At 54.1% G+C, this 11,248-nt stretch overlaps 2 protein-coding genes across 3 annotated transcripts in view; both read right to left on the reverse strand.

Moving 5' to 3' along the window:
- Window positions 1-672, reverse strand: part of SETD5 (SET domain containing 5) — a 64,539-nt gene extending 63,867 nt beyond the window's left edge. Inside the window, exon 1 of one of the 2 annotated variants that reach the window (XM_063411724.1) lies at window positions 471-672. The gene's annotated coding sequence lies outside the window, so the exon portion shown is untranslated. The remainder of the gene's footprint in view (window positions 1-470) is intronic. The other variant, XM_063411722.1, reaches the window with a different exon arrangement.
- A 437-nt stretch (window positions 673-1,109) lies between these two features.
- LOC134558150 (SRSF protein kinase 3-like) lies at window positions 1,110-11,034 on the reverse strand. The gene is made up of 11 exons (XM_063411752.1): window positions 10,989-11,034; window positions 10,723-10,831; window positions 10,154-10,241; window positions 7,929-8,016; window positions 7,602-7,708; window positions 5,605-5,767; window positions 4,338-4,423; window positions 3,795-3,902; window positions 3,307-3,376; window positions 3,131-3,223; window positions 1,110-1,886 (listed from the first exon to the last, which is right to left on the reverse strand). Exons 1-11 carry the CDS (start codon window positions 11,032-11,034, stop codon window positions 1,699-1,701), a joined length of 1,146 nt encoding a protein of 381 aa, XP_063267822.1. The 3' UTR covers window positions 1,110-1,698.
- Between the last annotated feature and the right edge of the window lie 214 nt (window positions 11,035-11,248).

An 11,248-nucleotide genomic window follows, 5' to 3' on the forward strand; every position in this document is an offset into this window, starting at 1 on the left:
GCCTCCCCCGAGGCCTGGAGGGGCCGGCGGTTCGGGGCGGGCAGCCACGGCCCGGAGGCTGCCCCAAGCCGGACAACGACCCCCGCGGCCCCTCGGGACAATGCGGGGACACGGGGGCGCGGAGAAGGCCGGGCTGCAGCGGGGCTTCCCCGGCGCTCGCCTTCACCGACAAAGACCCGCGGGCGCTCCAGCCCCAACTCCGGCCCTGGCACTGCACCGGCCAGCAGCGTCCCGAGCCCGCGCACCGCCGGGCCCGCCATGATGCCCGCACACCGCGCCGGACCGGGTCAGCTCGGGCCGGGCCTCCGGGAGCACGGCGGGACGCTGCCGACCGGGCTGCCAAGGCAGCGCAGAGCAGAGCGTCAGACTGCGGGCCGCGCCAGGAGCCCCCGCGGCCGTCCGCCCAGCCGCCCGCCCCAGCGTTCCCTACCACCGCCAGGTACGGCCGGTTCCCGCCTGCCCGCGCCTACCTGGCCGGCCCGTTCCCCGGGCCCCTGCGCGGCACCAGGCCCGGCTCGGCGCCACGGCGTGTCCCGGGCAGCCGGCGAGAGCGAGCGCTCGGCCGCGGCAGCGGCGGCCCCTCCCCCGGCGGCGGCGGCGGCTTCTCCCCGGGCCGGGCGGAAACGGCACTGGGTACACGGGGATCCCCGGCGCCGGCGCCAGGGGCGCCCCGGGCACGCCCACCCCGCTCCCCGTTGGCTGTCACGCCGCCGCGTCCCGCCCCGCCGGGGCGCCCGCCGCCGCCACGGCCCCGCCCTCCCGCCTTCGCCATTGGCGGCCTCCCCTCGCGGCCCCGCCCTCGCTGCCGCCTCATTGGGCTGCGCGCGCCCGCCCCGCCGCGCGCCCCACGGTCGCGGCGTTCCATTGGCGCGCGGCGCTGCCACTCGGCGCGGAGAGGAGGGGGGCGGCCGCCGGCAGAGTCGACGCGGAGCGGGGCGGGCGGGCTGCGGCAGCGCCCGCCGGGCGAGCCGCGCTACGTGCCGAGGGGCGGGGCCGGCGGGGCGCGATCGCTCGGCGCGGGGCGACTCCCGCGTCGGGACACGTGGCAGAACGAAGGGGCGGTGCGGGGGGCGGCCGGGAGGTCTGGGCGGAGGGGGGCGCAGGGCGCCTGCGCGGCGGAGCGCGCGCGGGGCCTGCCGCGCGGCACGTCCGCGCGCGCGGGTTTGAGGGGGAGGGGGCTGGGCCGGGGGTCTCGCCAGGGGGTCTCGGCGGGGCCCCCGGGGCTGAGACCGCCCCTCCTCGGGCCGGGCTCGCGGGTCCGGCGCTCCCACAGCCGCCCAGTCCTCGTCCCTGGAGCCCCGAACAAAGGCCGCGGGGCAGTGAGGGGGAGGGATGGCCCCTCCGCGGTAGGAGGGGCGGCCGAGCGGGGCAGGAGGGGCCCTGCGGCGCTAGGTGCCCGCGCTTGGCCGAGGGGCTCCGCCCGGTTCCGGTACCCGTGTGCCGCGTCTGCGGCTGCTCGCAGTGAGCGATGCGTGCGGTCCGCAGCGCTGCAGGGGCGCGGGAGGAAGGGAGTGGAGCCCGGGCGCGGAGGGAGCCGCGGGGTCACGCCCGGCGCTGCGCAGCCGCTGCCCCGCACCGGAGTCTCTCGGCAGAGGCGGCGCACGGGGAGTTGCGGGCGGGCAGCCGCCCCCGCGGGAGGGCGGTGCGGTGGCTGCGGCGGGTCCCGCGGAGCCGCGAGGCGGGGACAGCCGCGTCGGGTCACGGCGCGGCGATCCAGGCGTGCCGCAGGCTCTGCGCGGCGCTGGCGCGGCGCTCGGGCGCGTAGTGCAGCGCGGGCAGCAGGAAGGCGGCGAAGGCGGCCGCTTCCCGCGGGGTCCAGCCGTGCCGGTCCGCCAGGATGCCGGGGAGGCTACGGGGGAAGAGCCGGGACAGCCGCAGGAGCGCGCCTGGCAGAAACAGCGTGGGCACAGCGCCTCAGTCATACCTGCACAGCTGAGGCTGCCGCGCCTCGCCTCAGAATTAACCCAAAGCATCCTGAAAGATCTTTGCCTGCTTCTCGGAATTATCTCTGTAAGCTCCACCTGCGCTCCCCCTTGCAGGTTTGCCTGTCGGGTGCTTCTCAGGAACCGCCTTTCCAAGCTATTGTTTGGAGTCTCCGTGTTCCTGAGTACTTTTCTTAGCTGAGAATGTGCCAAGAGTGCGCAAAGTGTTCCCAGAATAACCATTCCAGAGCCATTGCTGCTTGTACACTGCGCCTGCCCACAGGCACCCGGATGCATCATGCCATTTCAGTGTCAGAACTTGCAAGACACTTTTGTTGAATTTGTTGTGCGCCAGCCAGCTCCGTGGGGCCCAGCAGAGTGTATGACTGAGCGAGAAGCAACCCTTCTCCTGGGGAGTGCATGGTCTAAATACAAGTGAGTCAAGTTAGGCAAGTGTGGTCAGGCCAGGTTGGTTCACAGGGAGAGTGAATGTAGAACTAGTTTTGACTCATTTCTTTTAAGTACCATAGAAGACATAAGTGTGAGCAAAGGATATGGATGTGCAGGGAGGTACTTGTTAAATTCCAGCATGGGACCAGTACTAAGCACTGAATGAACTGTGGGTGGGCTGGTAAGCAAGACAGCAGAGAGGGATGATAGGCCAAATTGCAGCAGGGTGGAGTCATGTGATGCCTTGTGGGCAAAGAAGGGTTTCAGGAGTCGTGAGTCAAAGGGAAAGGAACTGGGGAGAATAAAACAGAAGAGATGATACAGTTGGGTCAGAAGACTAAATATAGCAGCCACGGAAGGATGTGAGTGCCCCATTCCTGATCATCATTGTTCTCTGCCAGGGAACAGGTGAAATCCAGCCTGTTACACACTCTTTGGCCTTCCTGGCATGGAGCTGTTTCCTGTCTGCATTTCCATTTTCTCCAAATCCAAAGGAAAAAGAATGGCAATGCTTTCCCTGTTGGGTGTTTGCTATGACCATTTTTCAGGATTTTGCATTCATCCCTGGAATGCTCATGGATTGCAAAGATAGGCAGGGTAGGGAGTGTTACTGTTCTTTATGACACTTCCATTCATGTTCTGTCCCTGCTTGTAGCCTGCGTTGTGTAACTTTTGGGGGAGTTCAGCATGAGCTGAGTAGGAGTGTGTCAGAGATCTGCAGTGATTTTTAAAATAAACTTCCTTATGCCAGTTCTTACCTGGCCTGCTGAAAAATTTTGTTGACTTGTTCCATGAGAAAACAATTGGAGGAGGAATTCTTCCCAAGAGTTCAATAATACGAGCAACATGATCTAGATGGAGGGAGGGAAGAAAAATTTAGATACAGACTGTGACACTTCTGTCAGTTAAATGAATAAAACTCATGGAGTCTTACCATCATCTCTGGAGAAGTATTTCCCAGGTTGAGGATCAAACAGACACTCCCCAGTTGCCATTTCAAATGCCTAGAAATGGAGTAGCACTGTTCACTAACTGTCTTGGAGTTTTCCTTGCCCATTAACTGATAGTACCAATTGCCCTCTTTATCACACAAAACTGATCCTAAAATGTGGAAATACACTGACTTGATCAGTTAAGCAACAGTTTTAGCTCCATCAGGATGATAAGCAGCATGTGCCTGATGCAGGCAAGCGTCTGAGCTAATCTACATGGAGTGTGAATTGCCTTAGAGTTTAAACTAAATTAGGAGTGGGTTGTACCAGCAGCAGACTTTTGCCCTAAAGCGATTAAGTGCCAACAGCCCCTTTTTGCTTCTCTAAAAGGAAACTTTCTTTACATGGATAGGTGGATGCTAGGGACATGCTGCCCTGGCCAGGTAATGTCTGTCACCTCCCCTAGACACACTGTTGTCCCAAGTCCTACCAGGCAGGCTGTACTCCAGATATCCGCGGGAGTGCCGTAGTCTAATCCAAGAAGCACTTCCAGGGCACGGTATGGCTGGGTCTGTATCTCCTTGGAAAAAGGCTTGTACTAAAAGAGAAACAACCCCCCTGTGGCTGGTGTCCCTAAACCAGTCACAGCAACACTGGTGGTCACACGCTTCTTGTGCAGTGACAGGACATTGGGGACATAAATTAAAGTTCTCAGCTCTGTGCAGGGCACGGCCAGCATGTTCCTGGCCCCACTGACACCAGTGGGAATCTACCTCCCACCATTTTACACCAAATATAGTTTTAAATTTCTAATTGTAGGGACTAACTGCAAGCTGGAGAAACGTCCAAAGCTGACAAAGACTCAGGAAGACCGTGTGCAGCTTGGAGCTGAGAGTGCCATAACACCCCCCAATGTCGGCATCTCTGAAATAGCTGTTCAGCTGTAAAGGGACAGACAGACACACAGTGTGGGATGGAAAGAAGCACACAGCATCCCTCATTGTCATGGGACTGAGACTCAGAGCAGACTCACTGTCCAGCATGCGCTTCCTAGATCTGCAATTTTCACCTCTATGCTCATTAAATCAGATTCTTCCAACTGATTGCCAAGATCACCTCCTAGATGGAAAGGACAAAGAGAAATCAGGTCTTTCTGAACCAGCAAATACACACCACTTACCACAGGAAAGGCATGTCTACCTTCCTTTAAAGTTTCTTGGCCTAAAAGGTCCTAAATATTTTTTATCATAAATCAAATGCCACCCCTCTTTTTTGAAGGAACACCTGGTATCCAGTAAAAACATAACAGAATGTTTGGGAGAACAGTAGCTTGGAGTGGAAGAGTGTGACCATATGCTCCTGTCCTGTTGAAAGGTTCCTCTAGCACCAAGGTTAAATTACTGTGGGCTCAGAGGACAGCACCAATCAGAAGCAAAACATCTGTAACTTTTCCTCAGCCTTCAGCAACCCTGGCTGTCACAGACCTTGGATACACCTGCTTGGCAAGCAACGTGGAGGTTACGCTTCCATATGATCCCAGAAAAAGGCAATTTCCTGTGCCTTACAGTGAGCTGTCAGCCTGTGCTCTTCTGCTCCCAGCCAAAGACTTGGTCACTAATTTAGCATTCCCTGATTGCCCCAGAGTTTGAGACACAAAACAACACAGTTATGGGAGAAATGCTCACAGGAGAACACAGTGCAAGGATAATATAAAAGGTCTCATTGCTGGGAGGTGGGATAAACTCTCGAGAAACTCTGCAGCTCTGCATCTTATTTAGTATTCACACCATTCTGTGCTAATAAATTATGTCTCAGAAGGCCCTGAAGATTAGCAGCACATACAAGTCTCCCACAAACCTCAGAAATGAGGGCAATAAAGAGCAGGAGTTGGCTTTCCAGTCAAGCCATTTTGTATGTAAACCTTTCAGCAGCTGAAAACAAACATCAGACATGTGGAACTGTCCTGTACCTAAAGCCCAGAGAGTGAAATCTGAGGTTTTGCTGGGGCTGTTAAAAGATGTCCGTGACCTGTAGTTGCGCTTCACACAAACCCACCTGCAAGACCACATCTCTGTAGGTGCCTTGAGCCCAGCCTGGTGCTTGTGTTAAGCAACGAAAGGAGAGGCCTTTCAGCAGCATAAACTGGCTATGATGTTTTATACTGTCTCTAATGTTTTGTACTGGCTATTGCAGGAGATGTGAACTTTTCCTAAGGTATTTCTACCTGCTGCCTCTCATTTATCTCCTGCCAAGAAACACCTAAGTCTCTTTCCTTGTTTAAAAAGCCCTGGAGTGCTCACCTGCTCCCTTTAGCCTCACTTCTGTTCCCTGGTCGTAGTGGAGTGTATCCATGAGAAGCCTTTGGAGCCTTTTGCTGCATCCATAGAGCAGGATGTTCTCCGGTTTGATGTCTGCATGGATGATGTGGCAGCACGTGTGCAGGAAGTGCAGCCCTGCCAGCACCTGGGCAATGATCATGGCAGCGCTGTCACACCAGCCCTGAGAGGGTCCCCAGCGCCTCTCCTGCCCCAGCAGCTGCCAGAGCAGGCAGGCACAGGGGGAGTGCAAGTCAGGGACAATCTGGCACTGATGGTTTCCTGTTGGGCTGGCCTTTGGGAGCAGGCACAAGGGTTTCATCACCTCACACAGCAGCAGAGCCCCAGGAGCAAGTGGAGGCCTGGACAGCCCAGGGAAGAAAGGGATGTTTGGGATGACACACAGCAAAAGGCAGCGTGACACTCCATAGATATCAGCACACATGGGCAAGCCCAGAGAGGTGGAAAGAGGATGGGGCTATGAGGAGGCATCATGATTACAAAGCTGAACTTCCTCCTGAAAAAACATTCTTATTTGTATGGCTGTTGTGTCCTGGGACCTCTGTGCCTTCCCACTGATTATAACCAGCCCCCAACTTCCATTTGAATGACAGTGACATGGCATAGGAGGCTGTCCCATCACACAAGGAAAGAAGAAGACACAGAACAACACAGACAGGAGGGGAGAGACCATGAGTGAGTGCAGAGAGAGGATTTCAGAGCCCTGCAGGGGAACCATGTAGGGAAAGAACAGCTTTGTGATGCAGCAGGGAGAACCTGGCCTGTCACAGAGGGGAAATAAACAACACCTACCAGAGATGAAGAGTCACTATCAGAAATCAGTAACAGAGAAAAGGCTATGGGGAGATTTAGGTTTGTTTTTTAACACTGCAGTCAGTCATAAAGGACTGGTAAATATTCTCTGTTCTATCAAATTCTATTCTGGGATGAACACCAGCCCCGGGGAAATATCAGCCTTAAATGGTAACTGTGAAACGTGGTGAAAGATTTAAATAACTAAACTGGAATGAATCAGAAGTAAATACTGCCCCAGTGCTGATCTGAAGGGGGAAACAGATCTGAGATTTTACAGTTAAAGCAGATATTGTATCAAGCAAAAGCCTGAGTGTGAAATGGAGCACAGAGGTAATGCTACTATACTTTTGTGTAACTTAGGTGTTAGTGGCGCTTCTTTAGAGAAAGGAGAGGCTACTACAGATAATAGGATGAATGAGGAAGCATTTTTCTTTCTCAGTATCCCTAGAAGGGCACAGGAATCAGGGTAGCAAATCTTCATCTTGGCAAGTGTGCAGACTTCTGATAGATCTCAGTATGAGAGTCAAAAAGTAATTTTAACTATTCTGAGCCCTCACTCAGATTTCCCATTAAGTAGAGCCAGCCCTGAAGAAACTCAGTTTTCAACATCTTTTAAATAGGCACAACACATCCTTACAGGGGATGAAGGAAAAGTTGGCTCTGCACAGGGAAACTTCAACATGGAAAGAGAACCAGCTGACCAAATCAGTGATTTAGAAATTCGTGTAAAGATGGGAGGGAGACCTTGAGCAGCCTTCAGTGGTAGAAAGCTGCTGGAGCTGACAGTGCAACCCACAGCTGGATGCCAAGGCAAATTCCAGCAGCCTGGCATTACTGCCAGAGGGGACTTCTCAGGGCAGCAGGAGGGCAGAGATGGTTTGCCCACAAGAAGTAGAACTATGGCAGGCTGTTTATCCCCTGCTACTTCTACAAGCAGCAGAGAGCCCAATGATTACTGAGCTGATAGGAACAGAAGTGCCAGCCCTGACTCCCTGATACAGATCTGCAGGCTGTTGGCACTTCATGGCCTTGACTCCTTCCCAAACTTGAGGAGGCTGCAGGGTTAGGCAGTAACACCCAAGCCCTTCCCCTTGGGAGGAAGACTGTGGCATGTCCTGCAGCCAACACCCCTTGGTGCCCTTGCCTGATTGCAGCTAAGTTCTCACCTGCTGTAAAGACTTTTTCACAAAAGGCAAGGGTAGGCCCTGGGCTGTGTAGTTTCCCATCAGACATCGAATGGAGGGACCTAGCACCTCAAATACTAGGCAGGAATGTGGGAAAGAGTTAGGGATTCACTAACAAGGAAAGGCATTACCACCAACCCTTTGCCTTTCACCAAAGCAAATACCGCCTCATTCAGCCTCTCCCCTCCAGCTCCAGCCCTGCTCATCCTCCTCACGGCAGCACAGTACTCAGGTTTACACCATCCTGTGGCTCTCCAAGGCAAGCCCAGGCTTTGCTGGCCCAGAAAAGCACTCTCCAGAGAAGGATATGGAAACCATTCTCTCCAATCATTCTGAAGTCGTCTAACAAACAGACGATGTTTTCTCCTGCCAGATCCTTCTTCTTCATGCAGCTTACCTGAGGGGGAGAATTCCAAACCTGCAATTAGAGACATATATATGCACAAGGACACCTTGCACCTTTTTTTTCCTGTCTGACAGACTTTCTCTTCTGGGAGTTGGCACTTCATGACAAATCCCACAAAAACAACATCAGGAAAACCAGGAATGAGTTTCTGTACGTTTTGTCTTGCTCTTGACCAGGTGGGACCATCACACTCACAGTGTCAAAACAACTCACACCAATCCTGCTGATAGTATCTAGCATCTTTCCTGCTGCTTATTCTCTCCAGGCAGACCCAGAAAGTGCTCGTGCTTGTGCTGGAAGGGGATTCTCCCCAAGAGCTCCCTACTCCCAGCATCAGTGGCTGTCCATTTCCTTTGCCTCACACCAGCCCTTCAGCAATTTCCCTCAAGGGGTTGCAGAGAGGCAGAGACGCTGCCTTTGGCCACTTGAATGCTGCTTGTCCTATGAGGGTAGAGAGCAGTTTCCACATGTGGAAGGACACAGGGAAGTGGCTTCTTTGTGCTGGAAAAGGATTGGCTGTGGGCAAGTACTGCAGTGATGTCTAGGATACAGAGGGGTGGTAGAGGGAGTGAACACATCTTTTGTACTAGGGCCAGGGGTCTTCAAACCCAGCATATAGTCCAAAAACAAGGCAGAGTTCTTTACACAGCACATGGGTAACTGGGGACAGTTCTTGTTGCAGGGGGCTGCAGGTACTGAATCTCACAGGGGCTTGCAAGGGTTCAAGGTAAATCCACGGAGAATTCCTGCCCACCCAAGCATCATCCTTGGCCCGAGAAATCTGCAGCTGGAAACTGCAACAGGCCAGGGGAGCATTCAATGGGAACAGCACCCTGTGCTCAGCTTGTCCTTACAAACACTTTTGCTGTTGGCCCAGGGTACTGTGTTGAGTGAACCTCCAGGGGCAGGTGCTACAGCACCCCCAGCACCACACACCTGTGTAACAAGGAGCACCAGGGGCTTGCTCTCCAAGAGCACTTATCCTGGTACAGCAATTCATGCTGGTTTTTTCTCTCTTCACTGCCACAACTGCCAGGGTTTTGGTTTGGCTTACTTTGCAGATGTCAGATCCACCTGCATCAGTGCCAGAAGGTTTGTTCGGGCACAAAAGAAGTGAGCAGCCCTGGAAGCAGAGACCAGGTCATCTCTCCTGGCAGCTCTGCAGGCACTAACCCCCCAGTGCTGGTGGGAACAACCTTGGGAACCAGCTGTGTGCTGCTGAATGGGCAGACATGTCTCTCAGAATTAATAATAAGTCAGGGTGAGGCTCACTCTCTACACAGGGTTGTGCTGATGAGTAGAAAAGCAGCCATCTGATTACATTAAATTAGTACCACTTGGTACTTCCTCTTCCGTCACTGCATCTGGCTCATCTCCCTTTAGATACGGCCTACCGATTTACAGGTGTTAACTAAAGCTTTCTCAAACCTGTTGGAGAAAGGCCACAGAGTAATTTAAAATGCAGAATTTAATGGTTTTTACTCATCTGAAGCTGATGTAACTTTGTATTTGAGCAAACTTGAAGAATTGTACCCACAAGCTTTCTAGAACTAGCAGTTCAAGACAATTTCAAAGGCAACTTGCTACAACCCAGATACAGGCACCTAATTACCACCTCCACCAGCAGAGGCCAGAAAAGGCTTTCTGATTTCAGATGTTTATTGTATTTTGGTGCATCATACTTTTTTCTATTGCAGATATATCGTTTCACTTCAGTATGAGTGCTGTGATACAGCAATGTCCTCTGAGTGATGTTCCTCTGTGAATGACACAGGTACAGCAGACATGCTCCCATCTCCTGCTTAAGAACATTACCACATTCTTCTGCTGATTATCTGCCTTATCATTCTGCAGATTTCTCCTTTTTGCTGGATTTCAGTCTCAGCTAAAATAAATGGGCTGACAGGGCAAGTGGGGCACAGCCAACATGTCCCAGTATGATGAGGAAGGAGAAGTTTCAGAGGCCAGTGCTGAGCCAGGTTGATTTCTATGAATTCCCCAGCTTTTGGTTTTTTTCCTACTCCCCACCTAGCTCCTTGGACTGAGAGGGGACGATGAGGCTGATACTCAACCCTGAACTCAGTGGCCAACTGCTGGAGCAGAGCACAGACCCACAGAATGTACTTACACAGCGGAGGAAAGCAACCTCGTCCTGGGCAGTCTCAGCAAAGCCCTCCCTGCTTCTCAGAACCTTCACAGCTACCTGTTTCTTCCTCCTGGGAAATGAACCACAGCTGTCAGCCAATGCATGTCAGTGGCCCTGATCAGCAGCACTTCCCTTTCTCCCAGTCAGCCAGCCCTGGGCTCCCCAGGGAAGGTGCTGCCCTTCTGCAGGCACCCTTGGCCTCAGTCTACAGCACGCCAAGCCCATGGGCATCCTTCCTGCTGGCATCTGGCAGCACAACTGCCCCAGGGACCAGCAAGGGACTGGAAGAAAAAGAACATGGATACTGCAGGGTCCAAACGAGGAAAGGAAATGCAGAGCAAGGGCTGATCCCACCTCATTTACATTCTTTGATTTCTGGGGACCAGCTCTGCTCGTTGCACCCCACTGATCTTACTGTCAGGTTTTCCCTGTGCTCAGGGATGCCTGGCATGCTCCCAGGCTGTGCTCTGCTGTTTCTGCAAGAGGAGCCAGCCCCACCCAGGACATCAGCCACCCCTTTCCACTCCCCTGAAAAGCACTCAGCCCCTCACCTCATGTCCTGGCACAGCCAGACAGTGGCAAAAGTGCCACATCCCAGCTTGTGCAGCACCTGGTATCGCGTGTTGAACACCTCTCCCTCCTGCGTGGGGTGGAGGCCTCCTGTGGAAAACATCACCAAGAGATATTAGTGACATCTCTAAATGCTCTTAGACTGAACAAGCAGCTGAGGACACTCTGACAGGTCCCAGTGGCTTCCTCTAGCCTGGGAAGAACCTGACACGATCTCATCTCTGGAGCCTCATGCCCAAGGACTGACCTGTGCACTGGGCTGATGGCATCTCCTGCTGCCCCTGCTCCTCCATGGCCCTGGAGCACGGCACATCCTGGCACGAGGGGATGGAGGCAGTGGGACATGGAGGGTGTGATCTTCAACACTTTACTCCTTTCAGGAGAGCTGGAGAGCTGCAGGGTGGCCATACCTCTGCTGTGACCTCACCCCTTTCCTTCCCACTCCCTTCAGCAGCTCTTGGAGTCAGGCTGTTACAAACACTTTTGGCACTTCAGGGAGACAGGGAT

This window comes from Prinia subflava, chromosome 14 (assembly GCF_021018805.1).
Source record: "Prinia subflava isolate CZ2003 ecotype Zambia chromosome 14, Cam_Psub_1.2, whole genome shotgun sequence".
Classification (NCBI taxonomy): Eukaryota; Metazoa; Chordata; class Aves; order Passeriformes; family Cisticolidae; genus Prinia; species Prinia subflava.

What these genes read in the sequence shown, in the direction of transcription:
- LOC134558150 (XM_063411752.1), bottom strand. Translation starts at nt 11,034, where the DNA reads ATGGAGGAGCAGGGGCAGCAGGAGATGCCATCAGCCCAGTGCACAG. An exon ending in GCCATCAGCCCAGTGCACAG is followed by an intron (nt 10,832 to 10,988) that starts GTCAGTCCTTGG and finishes TGTTTTCCACAG; the next exon opens with GAGGCCTCCACCCCACGCAG. An exon ending in AGGTTGCTTTCCTCCGCTGT is followed by an intron (nt 8,017 to 10,153) that starts GTAAGTACATTC and finishes TCTCCCCCTCAG; the next exon opens with GTAAGCTGCATGAAGAAGAA.